Source organism: Macrosteles quadrilineatus, unplaced genomic scaffold (assembly GCF_028750875.1).
Source record: "Macrosteles quadrilineatus isolate MER2022 unplaced genomic scaffold, UCM_ALF_1.0 Scaffold_2__2_contigs__length_208266976, whole genome shotgun sequence".
NCBI lineage: Eukaryota > Metazoa > Arthropoda > Insecta > Hemiptera > Cicadellidae > Macrosteles > Macrosteles quadrilineatus.
The window spans coordinates 13,881,223-13,902,725 of NW_026542595.1; the positions used below are offsets into that span (position 1 = coordinate 13,881,223).

Below are 21,503 nucleotides of genomic sequence, written 5' to 3' on the forward strand. Positions count from 1 at the left end.
TAACTCCCAGAACGACGTTGACGTCTACAGGTAGCTGAGCTACCAGGGCTTGGACCCACAGCAGACCAGAAGTATATGCTCCTAGTGAGCAGGAGCTTCGCGAGACGTGGCGCTAGTCACCACAGCCATATACACTTGGACTTGGAAAACGAGCAGAATACGTTACCTTGTCCTCTGAGATTGGCTTGAGGGTATTGGGGTCGTCGGGAGAGAGAGGGTTCTGGTGTGTGGGGCGACCCCAGGACTCTTCTATCCTCAACTGTATGCCAGCTAGCGCCGCGGCCTCCTCCTTGCTGCAAGGTAGTTCTCCCGTTACTACCAGCTTCAGCAACTGTAACAACAACAAACACTGTACCAATGACAACAACAGTGTAATTATCAGAGGGTTCTGGGGTGTGGGCGACCCCAGGACTCTTCTATCCTCAACTGTATGCCATCTAGCGCCGCGGCCTCCTCCTCGCTACAAGGTAGTTCTCCCGTTACTACCAGCTTCAGCAACTGTAATAACAACAAACACTGTACCAATGACAACAACAGTGTAATTATCAGAGGGTTCTGGTGTGTGGGCGACCCCAGGACTCTTCTATCCTCAACTGTATGCCACCTAGCGCCGCAGCCTCCTCCTTGCGGCAAGGTAGTTCTCCCGTTACTACCAGCTTCAGCAACTGTAACAACAACAAACACTGTACCAATGACAACAACAGTGTAATTAGCAGAGGGTTCTGGTGTGTGGGGCGACCCCAGGACTCTTCTGTCCTCAACTGTATGCCAGCTATCGCCGCAGCCTCCTCCTTGCGGCAAGGTAGTTCTCCTGTTACTACCAGCTTCAGCAACTGCAACAACAACAAACACTGTACCAATGACAACAACAGTGTAATTAGCAGAGGGTTCTGGTGTGTGGGGCGACCCCAGGACTCTTCTATCCTCAACTGTATGCCATCTAGCGCCGCGGCCTCCTCCTCGCTACAAGGTAGTTCTCCCGTTACTACCAGCTTCAGCAACTGTAACAACAACAAACACTGTACCAATGACAACAACAGTATAATTAGCAGAGGGTTCTGGTGCGTGGGGCGACCCCAGGACTCTTCTGTCCTCAACTGTATGCCAGCTAGCGCCGCAGCCTCCTCCTTTCGGCAAGGTAGTTCTCCCGTTACTACCAGCTTTAGCAACTGCAACAACAACAAACACTGTACCAATGACAACAACAGTATAATTATCAGTGGGATAGATCTCAGGGATCGAGCACGGTGGTCCGAATAATGACACACTCCTGAACTGGCCTGCAAGCTCTCCGGACATTTTCCTATGATTTTTCTTGTGGGGATACATCAATGATAAGGTGTACACGCCACCATTACCAGATAGCATACCTGAAGTCCAGCAACGGATTACCAAAGCTTTTGAAACATATAGATCAAGACACTCTTTTCAGAGTATGGCAAGAGCTTGACTACAAGATTGACATCTGTCGTATCACAAGGGGTTCCCATATCGAACATTTTCAGTTCTATGTATTGTGCCAAAACCTTTTGAGTTTTTCATAAGTTGTAACCATTTTAATTCTTTGTTAACAAATAAAACTATATTTTATGTACCATGAAACCATGAACATAATTTGTAATAACCCTTATTATACGACCACCTTTAAACAATGCCTCAGCGATAGAAGTAACTGTCGCCCGGGATGATATGAATCAATAACTATTGACGACATTAACGTAAACCCCAGCACATCTATTGGCTGGAAAGTACTAAATTATTTACTGCACAACACAATCATATGAAAACATAAAATTGAAAATTGTATAAACGCATTAGGTGAGAGAAAATTCATCACAAAAAGAAAGAATCTCTAATACTACATGCCTTCAATTTAAGTGGAGGTTAGTTTTTTATAGCATTGCTAATAACAGCCTTTATTTTAGATAAATATGGAATTTTATTTCCACTATGAATGATGAAAAAACGAACAGGATCTCTGGTGAAGTGACATCTTATGCTTAACCACACCACTATCACAAAGACCGCCATAAGTTTATAGCGCTAATGGTTCTTATTTATTTATGTAGCAGTTAACAGGAACGCACAATGTATGGATTGTGGATGGACGTAGGCTACTCCAAAGCTGCGGTGGTTGCATTGACGACAAGGAACGTTGCGTTGACGTAGCGTTCCCCTCACCACACCCACACACAATACACAATACACATATCAAACATACCACTCGCCATTGTGGCTATAATTAACTTCCCTCCACTACAATCAATATTAATTAATGCACCTCCCTTGTGTGAAAACGCAACATTACGATATGAAAACACAATTTTCTTTTTACTTTCTATCTGGTGCAGCAATACACACGCTTTGCATGATTGGAAAATGAGTTTTTACTTTTTAGTCCACGGGACTAAACAAGAAAATTATTTTATCAAAAGTTCACATTCAAGCTCATGAAGTGAAAGATCTATAAATATATATCTATATCTATAAAGATCTATAAAATAAAATACGCATTGAAATATTTGCAATTACATTTGAAATCACTGCGTGGGAAACTATACCATGTTAAGTAAAATCTTTTGATAAAAACCCATTTTACTAAGGCTTGGGTTCAATAATTTTTGTCAAATTGAGCTAAAAATAGTGTCCGCATGGAAAAAGGAATTCGTTGGTAAAAACAACGCTTTCTTGATTAATAAGCAATCGCAACATTTATTAACAATGTCCAAGCAATTAAGGCAAGAATTGAATCAGAGTTCATAGTGTTTATCTTGAACAAAGATAAGTTCCTCAAATTCATTTTGGAAATATGAAAATTTACAATTTAGATTTTTAATTTATATTGGCACCGACTAATATATTTCGCTGAATATATTTTCCTGAACCTACTGTCCTAATTTGTATATAACAGAAGATATATTTTAGTTTACTTAGTGTTATTTTACAATTTGTTTACTTTGATTCTATTGTGTACTCAAGTAATCATAGGTTTAACATCTATAATAACCTCAATAATTTCATAATCCTCAGTGTTTATAACATCATGACAATTTTTCGCTTGATACAGGGTGATTCTAAATTTTGAGTTAACTTTAGAATCTCCTGTTTCAATTGATTCACACCCTGTGATGATAGGTTGTATAGTTTTTAATTTATATAGTTTTAAAATTGTAACAATAATTTAGATCACCCTGTATTCAAATAGACTGCACACACTCACCATTATATTGTAATATTGTCACATTAATTAATTAACTGGTAGGAATATATTAATTTTTCTATCCATGTTGGTGTAGTTGTGTGAGAATGCTGTTTCAGTTATCAGCTGAATATAGAAGTGTAGCAGTATGTGACCTCCATTCGCCTACGATGGATCAGCCACAGCTCCGGATTATCTGCATCTACCCAGTTAAAAAATTTGATCCAGGAATCTAGATACTTTTGTTCTCGTCCTTATCTCAGTATTAAATATAACCTTGTACGTGCATTTTTGTTTTGTTACAAACCACGCAAAAAAATGAAAAGTAGAAAAATAATTTTCGATTTTTTTTCAAGTATTTTACATCTAACATAGATCCCATTTTTAACTTTTAGGTTATCCAACTTGCGATCGGTCCAATGAGGGTTGAACTAAAATTTTAATTGTTAATTATGTCTATTAAAACACCCCGCTGGCTTTTTCAAAGCCACTAATTATTTTTTGCAGTTTTCTCGTTTTTAACTTCATAGTCGCCCGGCAGCCAATAACATCAACTGACATCCCCACAGAATGTATCACAGTTGTATAATTGCATTTTTTCGATTTCTAATAAAACTACAGTGGAATAACGGGTGGTTGGGCCTTGAATCTGTGTACAGTGGAAATCGACATTTCAAAGCATTTATTGCTTAAATCAATTGATGTTATAAACACGTAATTTCATATTGACTTTATTAATTTAAAAACTAAACTTGCCCAGTAGATACTATTTCACGTTGTAAACTACGGCCCAAATCAGCATCACAATTCACACCACTTAGTTTGTTCCAGTTATTATTGTATATCTTTGTAGCATTATATAAATTTGAGTACGGCAGGTTTAAACCATAGACGAGATAACACGTTTAGTGGTTTAATGAATGGACGAGGTAAGCGACACTTACCAGAGACCGCATGTTCTACAGTCGCATGGTCTGGTAATATGAACACGAGGTGTTTAATTACACACACACACACACACTTACACGCGCACGCACACACTCTACTTGTGGTATAAAAGGCACTGATGTAGTGGATGAGGTATGTGAGAATAATGAAAGTTTGTGATGCTTGTTCGTAAATGCCAAAAAGAAATCTATTTAAACGAGTTAAGTAACATACAACAAACAAGAGTGTTGTGCTGTGTTGTGTTGTGTCGTGGTCTATGAGTTGAGAGTTGGACATGTCTCGTATTACGGAAATGTACATGTTACCAAAGTACAGAACTGGAAGTGAGAGAATGCCCCAACCGGTAAATGTGTGTTATCAACAAAGTTATACATTATCTGACTGAGCTAGCGGCCACCGAGTGATTCTATGTAGTTAAAGGAGCTATAAAGTAAAACTGTACTAAACTATAGGAATAAAAATAACTGTTATTTATAAAATTGGTTTGTTTGTAGCATAATCAAAGTATACGGCATGCCATTTTCCGAAACTGCTGCGATCGTTCCTATTGTGTAATCGGAAATGAACCCACTAAATACTGTGACACAAACATCGGTGGAACAAATCAAGGACAATATAATATAATTCATAGTAGATCTACTGTGTGTACATCACTTTTACCTGAAAACAAAAGCGCTGTAGAATCAAACGCAAACATTCGCGGTAATCATAATTTTTGGCCTACAGCATGGAAATTACTTTTGATTTTACACAAAAGCGCTGTAGAAAAATCGCAAACATTCGCGGTAATCATAATGTTTGGCCTACGGTAAACACTTTACGTCAACTTGACGTTTTGACACACTCAACATTGCTGTGGAACAAACTACTTCCGTACGCCTCCATCATTTCTAAAATAAATTTTTATCCATACTTTTTTTGTAAGTAGTTATTCTCTGGTGATTTCCTAATCTTGAAAACCACACCCAAACAGCTTGGTAGATTATTTTATCAATTTACATAACTTGGTGTTGGGATTAAACCTCTCAACTTACGCGAAACGTTCGCCGGAGCAGACGATAACTTACGTTTGACCTTTCCTTAGGTAGACCGCGACAGATCATGAGATTAGTTCCACTGCAAACTGCTAAACGAGAACTCGTCACTCATACAAAGTGATATTTTATATCTCATTAGAGTAATAATTTATTTAGTTTAGAACAAAATGTGCGATGGTTTTTAGTCTTACAATTGCTTAATACTTCAAATAACTGCAGGAGTAGTCTAATCATGTACAACAAGTACAAACATCAGGTTTGAGACACATTTTGGAGATATAAATCACAATGTATTTGATCTTGAAACGATACACCTGATGCATTTAAATAGCCTGACGAATTTTACAGACACTTGCAGCCAAATACGCAGAGAACTTTGTTAAATCATTAGGGAATGCAATATTTATAGCACTGTATTAACTTACAGTTATTTAAATGAATATCGATACTTTTATGGTCCAATTTAAAATATGAATGAGTGTATTTTCATTCATGTTACTGCAGCTGAAACAACAATACCAGAAACAAGTATGGAGCTAAACAAATACAGATAAACGCACCTGAGTATTTCCTTCCATTTCGTGAATTTCAATTAACATTGTTTACGAAATACTTAAATATTTATTTTTTCCGTATAACTTCGGTCCAAGCGGTGCTTCAGTAGTGGTAAGCATGTGCAAATAACAATACAAAGAAAAATAATACAACTAGGTTAAATAAACAACAGCCTGGCGAACACATTACAGTTTTGTATACAAGTTTCATAAAATATCACCTATATATTAAAACGTGACAGGGTTTTTCTATTTCACGATTCTGAATCAAGCACTTGACGGATTTTCATGATTTTTGTTTTGAAAGAAAGATTTAATTTTTTTGTTCATGTAAACCAAAAATGAACTCAAAATAACTCCCTCGTAGTAAACCTGCAATCAAAGTTGATCTACAGGTGATTCGTGAAGTGGTTTTATCCGGCTCATGTTTAAAATTATATTGAGATTCACGCTAATTTAAATGATTTGGTGGGATAAACGAATACGTTTACTACAAAAATACTTTCTTAAACTATTTTCTTTAGTTTTAAAAGTAAACTAAAAAATATAGATAGTACTTATTATCTACCAAAAGGATAGCCTACTGTGCAACGTATTGCATTATAGCACTATTATTATCTTTGTAACCAACAATATTAGAATTGAGTTCAACATTCATTGTTTTTTAAGTCACTTAAATGGTGACTAAAATTAATTTTTTTGGATTTTCACCCCACAAATACAGTTTTTATTTTCAGAATGATCAGTGTTTTTAATTTCAATCTAAATTACACAATTATGCATACAGTAATCCTAGATTTTAAAGTACCGACCATCAAGACTGAGATACCGGTAATATATAAATTACCTTTAGGGAAATTCATTAAAATAGAGATGACAGAGTATTGTACATTTATAGTTTAATTTTCTTTGAAAACGCCATGTAATACAAGATTGGACAAGCAGCTCATTCTAGACAGTGGAAAATTAAGAGGACGTATTTGTTCATAACGCAACACAATGGTGACAAGCCAGTGAGCTGTATTCTGCGCGATGGATTATAATAGAACATAGATTTAGCATTGTTTCACGTAGTGTCTGAACATTATAATAAGGTCAGACGTTTAAATTTATTCATGGGATATGCATTCAATTATAATTGCAAAATCGTAGATACTCATAGGTATTCATCAACAATTCTAAAAATTATAGTTTGCAGTAAATTTAAAGTTATTATATTACACAATATTGATGCATTACACAACACATATTACACAACAAATTCATAATGCAGTTAGCAAAGTGTCCTCGATGTTACGACCAAGTTACGTTTGAGGGTAAATTAAATAGCATAGTCTGTCAGTGGGTGCATCATAGATCAGAGGAACTAACCCACAACATGTACCCGGCACCACCCTCAAACACAATCAAGAAGTACCACAGCTGTTTCTGTTAAAGTAGTTAAGTCCCGTTACAAGTGGTAAAATTAATCTTCTTTTTCGTAAATGATTCAGCGAGTACCAATTCCTTTTATGTACGTTACTTTAGAGTACCTTATAATATTTGGTATATTCTTGGATTTTAATTCAATGTCAGATTTGCCACCGTTAATCTTAAATATACTGGGCAAACGACAAAAGAATCAACATTCTTCCATATGCCAAAATGTAAAAGAAAATATTTGTGTTCATACAACGTTGTGGTTAACTAATAGTTGTTTGGTAAAAATAACATTATCTATTGATAATTTTGCTGATGGAGTTATAAGTAGATTCTTCTCATATGTTGGATTATCGTGGTTGCAAAAGGGGATTACAGTATTAGGCTTAAGTAAGGTGTGGGCAACCCGGTAAAAAATTGCTGTTAAACTGTATACACTTTCATCGTTGAACGCAGTAATCAAGCGCGTTTGAGTCATGATTGGACATTAAACGACTGATTGATGACGTTTTATTCAATATGATACTGTATGTGCATATTTCTCATATCATCACTAACCACCTCGCATTACATATTTCAAAACTACCATTAAAGTGACATGTTCATATGAGGTGGTATATCCATGATTATTAAGCAATCCACTTTTAATTGTGTTATAGACTTATCTGTTACCGTTCGGACACAACTTCATCAATAGAACTACATTAGACTTGTGATTAACTCCCGCCTTAAGTGTCTCAGTGTACTGTCCAATGAGTTGTCACATTGCGTTGACCTTGGACTATTTTAGCTAACTATTTGTTTCGCTATTAATTTGCATAATTTATCAAAGTGAAGAGGTCAATGGGTTAAGTTTAACGCTACATTATTAATAAGGGTTAAACAAGTTTGAAGAAGATGGTTTTAAAAGGCGTAGTAAATTAACTTAATTTTAATTATTACTTGTATAACTGAATTAGAAAGCCACAAATAAGAGCTCGGCATATAACATAACTTTACATTCTTGGCATCGAGAAAGTATGGATCCGACCAATTAAAAAATGAAACACCCATACCCGTGTGGAATCACTGTTAAACTCCTCTTCAATAAAGAAGTATTATCAGGTAGGTACAAATAATGGGGGCGCATACATAAGCTACATAGCTTGACAAAGAACCTAACACTATATACATAACTGCAAATTTCAGAGACAATACGCTGTTCCAATATGCGTTTAGGTAGGTGAATCTTAATAAACAGTTGGTTTTGTACCTTTGCTAACTAAAATTATTACAAAACGGAACCCATCACAACCTATATAACTTAAAGAATAGTCGCCATTCCTAAATGTGTTTAGTTATGCTTTAACTGCAAGTGTACCTTCGCTAACATGACTTTACTACAAAATGTAGCCCAAAACAATCTATACTGTATAACTGACAGTTTTAAGATACGATTCGTTAACTCTAGCTAGTAACTGTGATGTGTTTAGCTAAGTGGACAGTTGGGGTTCGACTGATTGTGGACTGTTGTGTCAGACCAAGAGAAAGTGAGTATCGGCCTCTTAAGGCGTAGCTCCAAAAGTGTTGGAATTGTTGACATTTCGACAGATCATCACTCAGCGTCTCAGAGGCCGCGTTTCTCTCTGTTTGGACCCGAACAACCTCGACCTGCACAACGTACATTGTGGAAACCAAAAAACTAGCATATTGCAACGTGTGTCAATAACACGGTACGAAAACACTTCAATATAGGCTACTAAATTATTGGGTTTTAAGCTATTCAAAATAGTTTAGAGAGAAGTTGGGGAAGTTTTAAGGGTCAAAACCAATTTTTACCCCGTATACCCCCCCCCCCCATAAAACCCCGTCCCATGGTCCAATCAAACTGGTTTGCGAACTCGTTCGAATAAATGTAGGGTTTACACGTTTCTATGTTATTTAGTCAAAATCGGATCATTTTCCCTCGAGTTATCGTGCTACGGATACATATATACTTTGTCAGCCGTTTCGCTCAGTATCTCTATAAAGTATGTATGATATTTACGTTAATATACCTTTTAAAAAAGGATACTTTGATAACTATGTTTTTAATTTTTATTATGTTAGTAGCCCATAACACGCAAGAAGAAATATATATATACAGGGTGTCCCGGAACTCTCTACCAATATTTTAGGGCATTGTTCCTGGGTAAGAAACATATCTAAATATCATATTTAAATTGTCCGGAAGTCCTTATTTACTCAGATAGCCGCCATTTTGTTTTTTTCACTTGTTAATTTTTTTCTGAAGATTGGTTAAACATACGAAGTTGAAACTTTGCACAAACATTTATGACAACTAGACAAAGCTACAAAAAAATTATGACGATTTTTAAAATTCATAAAACAAAATGGCGGCTGTTTAAAATTTTCTTTCTTAAATTACTCGAAAACCGTTGATTTCACAAAAATTTTACAAGAATAACTTTTTTAAGGCAATTTTATTACAAATCGATCGACAAATAAATCTTTAATATCGGACGAGTATTAACTGAGATATGGCAGTTTTAGTGATACGTGACCGTTTTCAGCATGCGCTGCAACTAATATCCGGCGGTCACATATCACTAAAACTGCCATATCTCAGTTAATACTCGTCCGATCTTAAAGATTAAGGTGTCGATTGATTTGTAATAAAATTGCCTTAAAAAAGTTATTCTCGTAAAATTGTTGTAAAATCAACGGTTTTTGAGTAATTTAAGAAACAAAATTTTAAACAGCCGCAATTTTGTTTTATGAATTTGAAAAATCGTCATAATTTTTTTGTAGCTTTGTCTAGTTGTCATAAATGTTTGTGCAAAGTTTCTGGTGTTTTTGGCCTCTCGGGACATCAAAACGAAAAAGTAAATCGTTCCCGGCTCCAGGTCTTACAATGAGACCTACGGTCATAGCTTATTCCCCATATGGGAAATTCTCTAAACAATGTTACTTGTATAAATCTTTTACCATGGGGATTTTGAAACTATATCGAGTAATTAAAAGTGACAGCTCTGTGACACACAAACAATGTAAGATTAGTATGAGTTTATAATACAATACACAAATAATATAATATATACATAAAAACAATAAGATGCGTATAAGGTTAAATTTTTTTTAAAAATACATGGCTTCTGATATATACACTTCAATAATCAATAACATATTATATATTACGACAATTAATTGTTTTCGGTTTCTACTGTAATTTAATAATGGAATTGGACAAATCAATTATTAGAGTTCTTGTAGTAGTACTGGCGTAAAAACATACTCATTTCTAAATGTCTTTACACATCTGTTATATTTTTAAACATTGATTGGAATGATTGGTTGATTAAGATTAATCTCCATTTAATTGCAGCACATAGGGTAACAGGGCATTTAGAACATTAATACGCAGTAATATTTCACGTGTAGATCCTACTTCATAAAAACTTTGAAAGAGCATAATATACTTTCTATCCGACTTTATTACAGAATATTAGAGTAGAATTATTTGTGTACGCCAACTCTTAGATGTACTAGCTGTTGTCTTTTTCACTGACTATAGTGTAATACCTAAGTGTTGATGACCCCCGTAGCGGCCTTATTACTTTCACATTTGATAAAATTTGTACACATACTTTTGGGGGGTTTCGGTTAACAGCATGATGACTAGAATGAGGTTTTAAATTAAACATACATTGCGCATATAATCTAATTTACATTATGCTTAGAATAACAGACAAAACATTATGCATAACAATAGTTCATATGAGACATATGTACAGCAGAGTGTGTTAAATGCTCTGATTAAAACGTTTACATATATAATACTAGCTGTACCCGCGGGCTTTGCCCCGTTTAACTTCACAAGTGAGCTCGTTCGCATGGCTCAATCACGTCCTGGTTGAAGTTCGTTCGCTACGCTCACTCACCTTTAGGTTGGAGCTCGTTCGCTCCGCTCACTTGCCTTCAGGTTAGCTCGTACGCTACGCTAACTCGCTTCCAGGTTGAAGTTTTAAATGCTCTGATTAAAACGTTTACATTTATAATACTGTATGTATATAGATCGCAGCGTCTCTATGCCATTCTGCTGGGACAAATTAGAAGATTTACGATTCTGGCAAACATCCAGTCCGATTCTCGCAGATTGCAGCGCTCCAGTGCAAACGACGAGAAGCGGTAAATAAACTCCCTAAATCTACCAAATAGTTGTTCCAAATTAAACGCTGCAAATAAGTTGCTTCCAGCCAGTTGAACACATTTATAATGTTGCTTTTACACTTTTAGTAAATGAAATATGCAAAAAGAAAAAAATCCTAAGCCAACATGATACGGATATCAAAAAGACATCAATGACGCCAGTTTTTCACGGAATTAAAATTTTGAATACATAGGTAAATATAAAAATATAGGTAATGAGACTATTTTATTTTCAGACATGAAAGACTAATAACAAATAGAACGAACAAATTATACAAAGTTTTCTCTCTCAAAATCAGAATTACATTTTAAAAGCCTTATTCTTTACATTTTCTAGACCGAATTAATTGATTTAAAGAGTTATTCCAGGTAATTAAATTTATTCTTTGGCATGGACGTCAGGCAATAAAACTGATTTTCTATTCACCAATACATGTAATAGGAATGTGACGATGATTTATTAATTACAAAGGTTTAACAAGGCTTACATAACCACAGCAGCAGCCACTACTAGTGATACAAAACACATTACAATGCGAAATATAACGATGGTGAAACAACAAAGTGATGTGTGTGGGTCAGGGGAGAAAACCAATAACATGTGATCAGAGGATCAGCGAGCTCAGGTAATTGTGTTGTAACTGAATAACACCATGCACGCCGCACAGCACTGTCGATAATATGCTAATAAGCCACCGTGACTGTCAGTGTCAAACGTAAACAAACAGTAAAACTGTAACCAGTGGACAGTGAGAGATACACCCATGTATCAAGCACATACTTCAAACATCAAATCTTATTTGTATGACTTTTATAAAAAAACATTTACTGAAATTTACTTGTTTGATGGCTTTCCACTCCACCTAACGCATATGCGGTATCAAACAGAAGCTCTTCATCAATACACGTTCCTTTTATGATTAGAGAATGTGCATTATTAGGACTTTGCCCCATTGGATTTCAATGTTTTCGTGTTGTTGACTTTTTGAATGTTGAATGTTTTTTAGTGTCCTATTTTATGGATTTTCATGCACGAACTCTGGTTTAACAACATAATAGGACTATCAAAATATTTATTTTTTGGGAAGGAAAAGAAACAGTATTTTATATCTACTTTATAATATATGCTATGATATCATATCCAAACTAAATGATGGATTGCGCAATTATGGCAAGATATCAAAACATATCTAATATTATGGTGAATCTAGATTTATAATTAGTAGCCCATAATAATTAACTCAGTAGGAAAAAGGTTGAGAAACTATCTACATCGGCATCACTTTGTTACAGATTTATTCACATAAATATTTTTATCAGTACTGTATGGTGGTTCAATTTTACGTTAGAAAAAATATAGAACATGACAATGGGACGTTTTATGTGCGTTATTCTTAAATGTACGTACATACCGACTTATGGTGTACAGTATATACCTTAGTAACATTCATTTCAATATAATTTTCTCATAATAAGATTCATATAAAAATTGTACCTAACTGGCATTTGTAAAACTAGTGCACGGATATAAGCAACAAATGATTCACAATAGGTAAATATGAGTACACTGATGAGTAGGCCTAAAACCTGAAGAAAACATATAAAATTCAAACGTAGTGATGATTTGAAATATTGATTTGTGAAACACTATAATACTCTTGTCACATGTGGCATGTGTTCACAGTAAGTAGTGCCAACTGAGATCAGCGTCTAACTGAAGTCCGAGTGGTGAGTGGTCCAATACATTGCTACGGTCTTTGTGTGACACCTGCTATAATGTAAAAAATATTTACTTATGGTGGACAGCAAGAAGATCCTTGTATTTCATACATGCTGCACTGTATTTTCAACATGGTAAGCAATGGCAAGCTATGGTAAGCAAGTAAATCAAATACTTTACTTATGTAAACAAAATAATAACATATCTGCATTAAAACACATGTTTTACATTTCAATGTCATTTAAGCCTCTGTGTATTTTAAATTCACAGATACGTTAGCATACAATTTAAGTAGCATACTATGTGAAATGAGCTATAGAGTATACAACTTTTGAGCATATTTGCCTATTTAGAAAAAAAACATTTAAGTAGCATACGTAGAATTGACAATAGGGTGTACAACTTTTTGGAGAATGTTTGCCTATTTCAAAAGAATAGTAACACGTAGGTTTTTAGAGGATCTAGGTAAAAAAAACTTACAATGTGTAGGGGAAGTATACATTAATATACGAGGGACCTAAAAATGTCTAATATATTGTAAAACAACTGAATATGAATATCGAAGATGTTATTGTTACATAAAATCTATATAGTTCCCTTGGTATACAAATATTTTTAATTGGTGCTTTTATGCGAAAGAGTTAGATCAACACAATATATATCTGGGTTTTGTTGCGAGAGGAGAGGAACGATTAACTACGCGGTATTATGCTTGAGATACCGTCATGCTGTGTGGGGGGTAAACTTGCCTAAAAATGTTCAAATGGACTGTATGTTGAAAGAGCAATATTAAAAACTTGTCACTAATTATTTAACAGATAATACTGTAATGAGATTGATGAGGTACCTTCCTTTTAACTGAAGTGTTGAGAAGACGAAGCCGGTAGACGTACACGAGTTTCTTCTGCTGGCCAGCTATTGCGTATTGCTCGTACACAGACCCGGACCGGCAGTAGTAGTTTCACTTCACAAATAATGTTCAATCGTTCACTTTTAATATGTGTCACTAATAATAATTAAATATACTTTGGGGTTAAGAGATGAGAGCAGCAATTGGGAGTTAATTGTGCCGGGGACATGTTAGTAGTTGCATGAATGCAAGAGAACTGGGGCGAGATTGGGGTTTCCAGACATCACGTGACAGGACAAAGGTTATTGTATGATATGAAACGTCTGGAAATATCTAGGTAGCGCTTGAATACGGAACATGCCGCCCGCCTTGAACCGTACATGGTTCAAAACATTGAGAAAGTTACAAAGTGACACATAATGAATAAAGATTGACATTGAAATATAAGAAACATAGATTAAATATATATACATAACATTGAAATAGAAATATGTTTGAAAATAGAATAAACATTTTGTTTGGTCTGATAATGAGATCAGGGGAGCGGGTACACCTTGGTAGCAGGACGACAGAAGGTTCCCCGCTGAGTCTTGATGGTGACAACTCGGACGATGCCGTCCGATCCAGGCGAAGTCTTCACTATGCGTCCAAGAGGCCAAAGTAGTGGTGGTGTTCTAGGGTCCTGAATTATAACGAGATCACCCACTTCTAGATTCTTGTTGGGCTTTTCCCATTTCTTTCTTTGTTGTAGCTGATGTAAATATTCTTGATGCCAACGTCGCCAGAAGCGTTGATGTAGGGCTTGTACAGTTTGCCAATGGTTGAGACGATTTTCGGGAACCTCTTCAAGATTTGGTTCCGGTACTGCCACAAGAGAAGTGCCGATAAGAAAATGACCCGGAGTAAGGGCTGAGATGTCAGATGGATCAGCGGATAACGCTGTTAAGGGTCTCGAGTTTAGTACAGCCTCCACCTGTGTGGCGAGTGTTATTAATTCCATTAGTGTTAGAACTCTATCGCCTATGACTCTTTTCAGATGATATTTAGAACTTTTTATAGCACTCTCCCATAGGCCTCCTTGGTGGGGAGCGGCTGGTGGTTGAAAGTGAAAATTTATTGAGTGATCTAACGCGAAGTTGTTAAGAGCATCTTTAGTGTTTGATTCCTTGATGAAATTCTGAAAAGTTTTCATGAGTGCTTTGAGGCTCCAACATAGTTAGTTCCGCAATCTGAGTATAAGTGGGCACACAATCCACGACGAGAAACAAAACGTTTTAGTGCAGCTATGAAAGAGTCTACAGATAGGTCTGTTACAATTTCTAGGTGCACAGCTTTTGTAGCAAAACATACAAAGAGGCAGAGGTATGATTTTAACCGTTGAGCGTTCCTAGTTGAATGAACTTTAATGTCAAAATGTCCACTATAGTCCATACCAGTTTGATAGAATGGCCTTACAGGTTTTAATCGAGTTTCAGGAAGATCTCCCATCAGTGGAGGTTTGATTACAGGCTTAAGTCTGAAACATCTTTGACACTTGAAAATCACAGATCTTATCACGCTGCGGGCTGATAATATCCAAACCTCTTGAGACAGAATAGACTGCAGCAATTGAGGGCCTGCGTGTAGATGCTTTAGGTGATAATGCATAATCAACAGTTTGACAGTACAGTGAGATTTAGGTAACAAAACTGGATGTTTCGCATCTTGTGTAAGGTTGGAATGTTTCAACCTGCCGCCTACTCGCACTATTCCACTATCATCAATATATGGGGATAAACGAGCAAGTTTTAAGCTGCATTGAGATCCCTTTTTGAGAGCAGAGATGTCATCCTTAAATGATGTATTTTGTATGAGTTTGAAAATTCTTAATTTCGCTGAAGAAGTTTCTTGGCAAGTAAGTCGTCCGATGCGGGGATCATTGGCTTGCAGATTATGAATGAATCGCAATATATATGCCATGACGTTTACAAGTTTCCTGAAACATGAATATTTTTCTAGTACATCAAAATCAGTGAGTTTAATCTTCTCTGTGGTTGCTAGAACGTTTAGAGGATTTGGCCTTATTTCAAGAGTGTCATCATCAATAACAGGTGTGAATTTTGGCTTAGGCCAAGAATCTGGCGATGACTGTAACCATTCCGGTCCATTCCACCATAAATGATGAGTCACAAGTTGAGAGGGTGAAAGGCCACGAGTGGCGCAATCTGCCGGGTTGTCTTGAGATTTGACATAATTCCATGAGTGAGGAGAGACCAATTCTTGGAGTTCTGAAATACGATTGGCAATGAAGACTTTCAAGCGGTATGGAAGAGTACGTATCCAGGTTAGGACAATTGTGGAGTCACACCAAGCATATATTGATTCAATCTTCATATGAGCAGAGAGTATGTTTGAAGAATATTGAAGAAGTTTTCCCAGTAAGTGAGCGCCACAAAGTTCAAGCCGTGGCAGAGAAATTCTTTTCAAAGGAGCGACTTTTGATTTAGAGACGATGAGATAGAGCCTTGTATTCTCTTGAGAGTCAGTGACACGAAGGTAGACAACAGCGGCGTAGCCTTTCTCTGAAGCATCGCTGAAGCCGTGGAGTTGCACAGCCGTATGCAGAGAAGTAGAAATGTAGCGTGGAATTCTTAATTCTTGAATTCTTGGGAGTTCTTCTAAGAATGAATGCCACTTGGTTCTAACATCATTTGGAACAGGTTCATCCCAAGTTAGCCCTGTTGTCCAGAGATACTGAATAAGTGTTTTTGCCCAGAAAATTACGGGTGTAAGAAATCCTGGTAAATCGTACAGTTTAGCGATTGTAGATAATATTCTTCTCTTTGTAAGTATAGCACTTATTTCAACATCCTTAACCTTGTAAGAAAGCATGTCGGACTCTGGAGTCCATTTTAGACCTAGGACACTGAAGAAGGCTTCACTATTTTCAGTTAACTCCACTGGAGTCTCTTTGTGTTCAATTGGGACTTGGTCCAATAGTTGGGGTGCGTTGCTAATCCATTTTCGGAGTTCAAAACCTCCTCTAGAGAGCAAGTTCTTGAGTTCATTCTGTGCAGACAAAGCTTCATCAAGACTTTCTGCTCCAGCGATGATGTCGTCATAAAATATTGATTTAGTTAGAATCTCAGACGCCTTGGGGTATGAGTGACCCTCATCTTTGACCAATTGTTGTAATGTTCTGATCGCAATGAACGGGGAACAGTTGAGACCGTAGGTGACGGTATTTAGCTTTAAGACTTGAAGGGATTCATCAGGGTTGGATCGCCAAAAGATTAACTGATATTTCTTGTCATCTTCAGCCACCAGAATCTGGCGATACATCTGTCGTATATCACAAGTGAACACAAACTTGTGACACCTAAAGTACAGCAAGACATCACTAATATCATTCTGCAACTTAGGGCCAGGCATGAGGATATCGTTTCGGGAGACGCCATTGTTTGTTTCGGAACTACCATCAAATACGACTCGTATTTTGGAATTAGGGGGATTCTCCTTAAATACTCCATGATGGGGTAAATAGTAACATTCACCAGAAAGGGGTTGCTCACATGCACTCATGTGACCTGATTTGATGTAGTCATCCATAAATTCGGAGTATAAATCTTTGAATTCGGGCTGAGCAGCAAATTTTCTTTCCATCGCTTTAAGTCTAAGTTGAGCTGTACTACAAGATTCACCTAATAGTGGATGATTTGGTCTTTTCGGTAACTTAACAACATATCGACCAGAGTTATCACGTGTATGGGTTCTTTCAAAATGCTGTAAGCAGAGAACATCTTCTTCTGACTGAGTCTTGACACATGTCGGGGGTTCTTCGATTGACCAAAACATTTGAAGTGAACTGTGAAGGTCTCCATCATGTGTAGTGAGAAAAGAAACAGTTTTTGGGATTGATAACTCAGATGTAGCAACAGGAGCTATGCCCATTACAACAAATCCGAATATAGTTCCTAAAACTTGGGGCAGGTTATGGCCTAAGAAGTCTTCTTCTGACTGAGTCTTGACACATGTCGGGGGTTCTTCGATTGACCAAAACATTTGAAGTGAACTGTGAAGGTCTCCATCATGTGTAGTGAGAAAAGAAACAGTTTTTGGGATTGATAACTCAGATGTAGCAACAGGAGCTATGCCCATTACAACAAATCCGAATATAGTTCCTAAAACTTGGGGCAGGTTATGGCCTAAGAAGTGCTGCTCACCAGTCAGTGAGAGAGCGAATAAATCAGCTCCGATCAATAGATCAATTTCTCCAGGTTTGTCAAAACAGGGGTCTGCAAGAACAAAATCATTTAAAGATCCCTTCACTTGAGGTGAGACGGGGATCTGAGGCAGTGGTGAAGTGATACGATTCAAAACCAAGCATGGATGATGGTAGGCTAAGCGTTGACCATTAACTGCAGATATATCAATGTGCACTATTCCTCTAGAATGAATTAGTGAGCCAGAAATTCCTTGGATTTCATCATGTGCTCGAGTACGGGAGGCACTGATGAGCTGAACAGCTCTTTCAGATATCAATGTAAGTTGAGATGCAGAGTCGAGCACAGCACGGAGTACAGTTTGCTTACCATCTTTGGAAAACACCTGAACTAAACATGTTCCAAGTAAAATTGTTGTTTTAGTTGGGTTTAACTGGCTAGACAATCCTACAAGAGCACTTTTATTCACTGGTGCGGTGACATGGCTTTGGGGTGCGTTATTTGTAGGCGGCTTACCATATTTTTTTTCAAAAACCTTGGTTGGGTAACTTGGCTGCTGTTGTGTGGGAGTTGAGTCATGTAAGAGAGTGTGATGTCGCTTTGAACAAATTCGACACACTCTATGAGAAGGACAGTTATTAGTATCATGTAGATGGCCTAGGCAGTTGGCGCATAGATTATTTTTACAAGTGAATTCAACTCTATCACCTCTACTTTTAGCCTGAAAGGCTTGACACTTGTATATATTGTGATCGGATGCTTGACAAAACTTACAAGTGTTAGTCACTGTGACGAAAGCTGTTTTAGCTTGAGAGGAGTAAGGTTTACTATCTCGAAGAGGTTTAGGCCTATAACTATTAGATTGAGTCTTTTGCACTGAAGGGTATCTTGTGTTAGCTGAGGGACCAAGACCGATACTAGCTCCTTCTAATCGTTTAAATTCTCTTTCAAGGAATTGAATTAGATCATTTACTGCAGGTATGTCATTGTTTGTGATGCGAGAATCCTCAAAAGATTTTCTTAAATCAGTAGGTAACTTTTTCAAAAGCGTTAGGACAAGCAGAGTATTTTCAGCTGTTATGTCATGGTTGAGATTTTTCAAAACTTGAGTGTTCTCTTTATAAACTGTGAGAAAATGTTGGAGACTTTTGAGAGAACCACTACTTATGCATGGCAAATCAATGATTTTTGTAACAAGCTGAGTTACAACACGCCTTTTGTTATCATAGCGATCCTTAAGCAGCCTAAGTGCAACATCAAAGTTTTCTGCAGTTATGCTTAAGCTCTTTACTAAATCTAAGGGTTCACCACTTAAAGAACTAAGCAGATATTGGAACTTACTCACAGGGGCCAAAGTTTCATTCCTATTAATAGGAGCCTCAAAAATATTGTAGTAGCTAACCCATTCTTCGTAGTTACCGCTGAATTTGGGCAACTCAAATTTGGGCAGTCGCAGAGATGGTTGGGTGGGAGGTGTTACTTCTTTAGTTTTAGCAGGTAACACTATTTTCAAGTCACTGATCAGAGAAATGTACAAGTCCGAAATTTCATCTTGCATAGAGCATGCTTCAGTTTCATCATAATCAGAACCAGGATCATCATAGACCACTTTATCGAATAAAGCTTTAAAATCAGAGAATAAACCTCTAACTTCATCATCATAGTTGTGTAAGCGCTGAATGGAAACAACATTTAATGATTGAGTTTCTGAGAGAGTAATTTGGGCTGACACAAACTTGCTTATTTTTTGAAGCCTATTTTTGACAAGTTTTGCCTTTTTCTCTAGTGTAGAGAATCTCATTTTAACAGACCATTTATGTAATCAAAAGAGTAAGCTATAGGCCTAAGTTTATCATAAGTTTAGGCCTACGTAAATATTCACCAACACCTAAATATCAAAATAACTCCAAGTCTTAGACCTAACAATAATGCAAATTAATAGCTCAGAATAAATCAATTCATTTACATTCACTCTATAAGAACGAATGAATGTAAAATTATATTTCACTTTACCATCAGACCCAAGATAGACATAGTAAATAAAAGTAAAGTCTATTTAACACAAGTCATTTCATTTGAATCAGTATTTTCGCAGAATAAATTGAGTAGGGAAGTATTTATTATGAGCAATATCCTTAATGTAGACAAGAATCGATTCAACCACTAATATTTCGTTTAATATTCACACAAAACAATATTTTCCAAGATGTAAATAAACTTGAAGGTTACGTTTATATTTTGATTCAATTCACACAGCTGTATGTAGCTGGAGTGTATTTTATATTCAGTCAGCTGATTTCCTGTGCTTGAAACTGAGTTTTACATATGATCAATTTGAAGAAGCAATATCATTGGGCGATTTATTCTGTTTTACGAATCTCGACGCTCATTGGTTCTTGCGACGTGCAGACTGTAGGCAGAGCGCTCTAGTGGAGAAGTTCGCTACCAAGGTGCATCGCAAGGACAGAAAATATAAAATGGCTGACTTTCTGATAAGTGGAAATATGTTAGAAAATTAAGGACGAAACAAAGTGCAGACAAAAATTATTGTTAGTGACAATAATTGATATGGTGAATTGATTGAGAAACTTAAAAAAAAAATTAAATATCCTAACTAATTCCTGATTTCAAATAACTATTTGAAAGGAAATATGACGTGATTCATGTAGCAGTGGGAGGACATGAACATGAAACTAACATGAAATATTCACGTCTGAGATGGCACAGGGGAATGAAATAAAATATTATTTATTCACCAAAAATAGTAATGGAGAATACAAATACTGCTCTAATTATTTAGAGAAGTGACACTTTTAAGAGTTTAGTTGTACAATTTTAACAGTTACAGTAGCTAGGCTAATAAAAGCACAATATATTATTAATGATATGATTTTCATCCGGCTCGAAGGACCAGCGGATGGGGGGTAAACTTGCCTAAAAATGTTCAAATGGACTGTATGTTGAAAGAGCAATATTAAAAACTTGTCACTAATTATTTAACAGATAATACTGTAATGAGATCTTCCTTTTAACTGAAGTGTTGAGAAGACGAAGCCGGTAGACGTACACGAGTTTCTTCTGCTGGCCAGCTATTGCGTATTGCTCGTACACAGACCCGGACCGGCAGTAGTAGTTTCACTTCTGTTTCAAATAATGTTCAATCGTTCACTTTTAATATGTGTCACTAATAATAATTAAATATACTTTGGGGTTAAGAGATGAGAGCAGCAATTGGGAGTTAATTGTGCCGGGGACATGTTAGTAGTTGCATGAATGCAAGAGAACTGGGGCGAGATTGGGGTTTCCAGACATCACGTGACAGGACAAAGGTTATTGTATGATATGAAACGTCTGGAAATATCTAGGTAGCGCTTGAATACGGAACA

The 21,503-nt window shown here is 36.5% G+C and overlaps 1 protein-coding gene across 1 annotated transcript in view; it reads right to left on the bottom strand.

Annotated features, from left to right (window-relative positions):
• LOC128983951 (uncharacterized) overlaps positions 1-21,503 on the bottom strand; it is a 412,009-nt gene that overhangs the window by 165,336 nt on the left and 225,170 nt on the right. Inside the window, exon 43 of the mRNA XM_054403229.1 lies at positions 167-331. Within this exon, the coding sequence (XP_054259204.1) occupies positions 167-331 (165 nt within the window). The remainder of the gene's footprint in view (positions 1-166; positions 332-21,503) is intronic.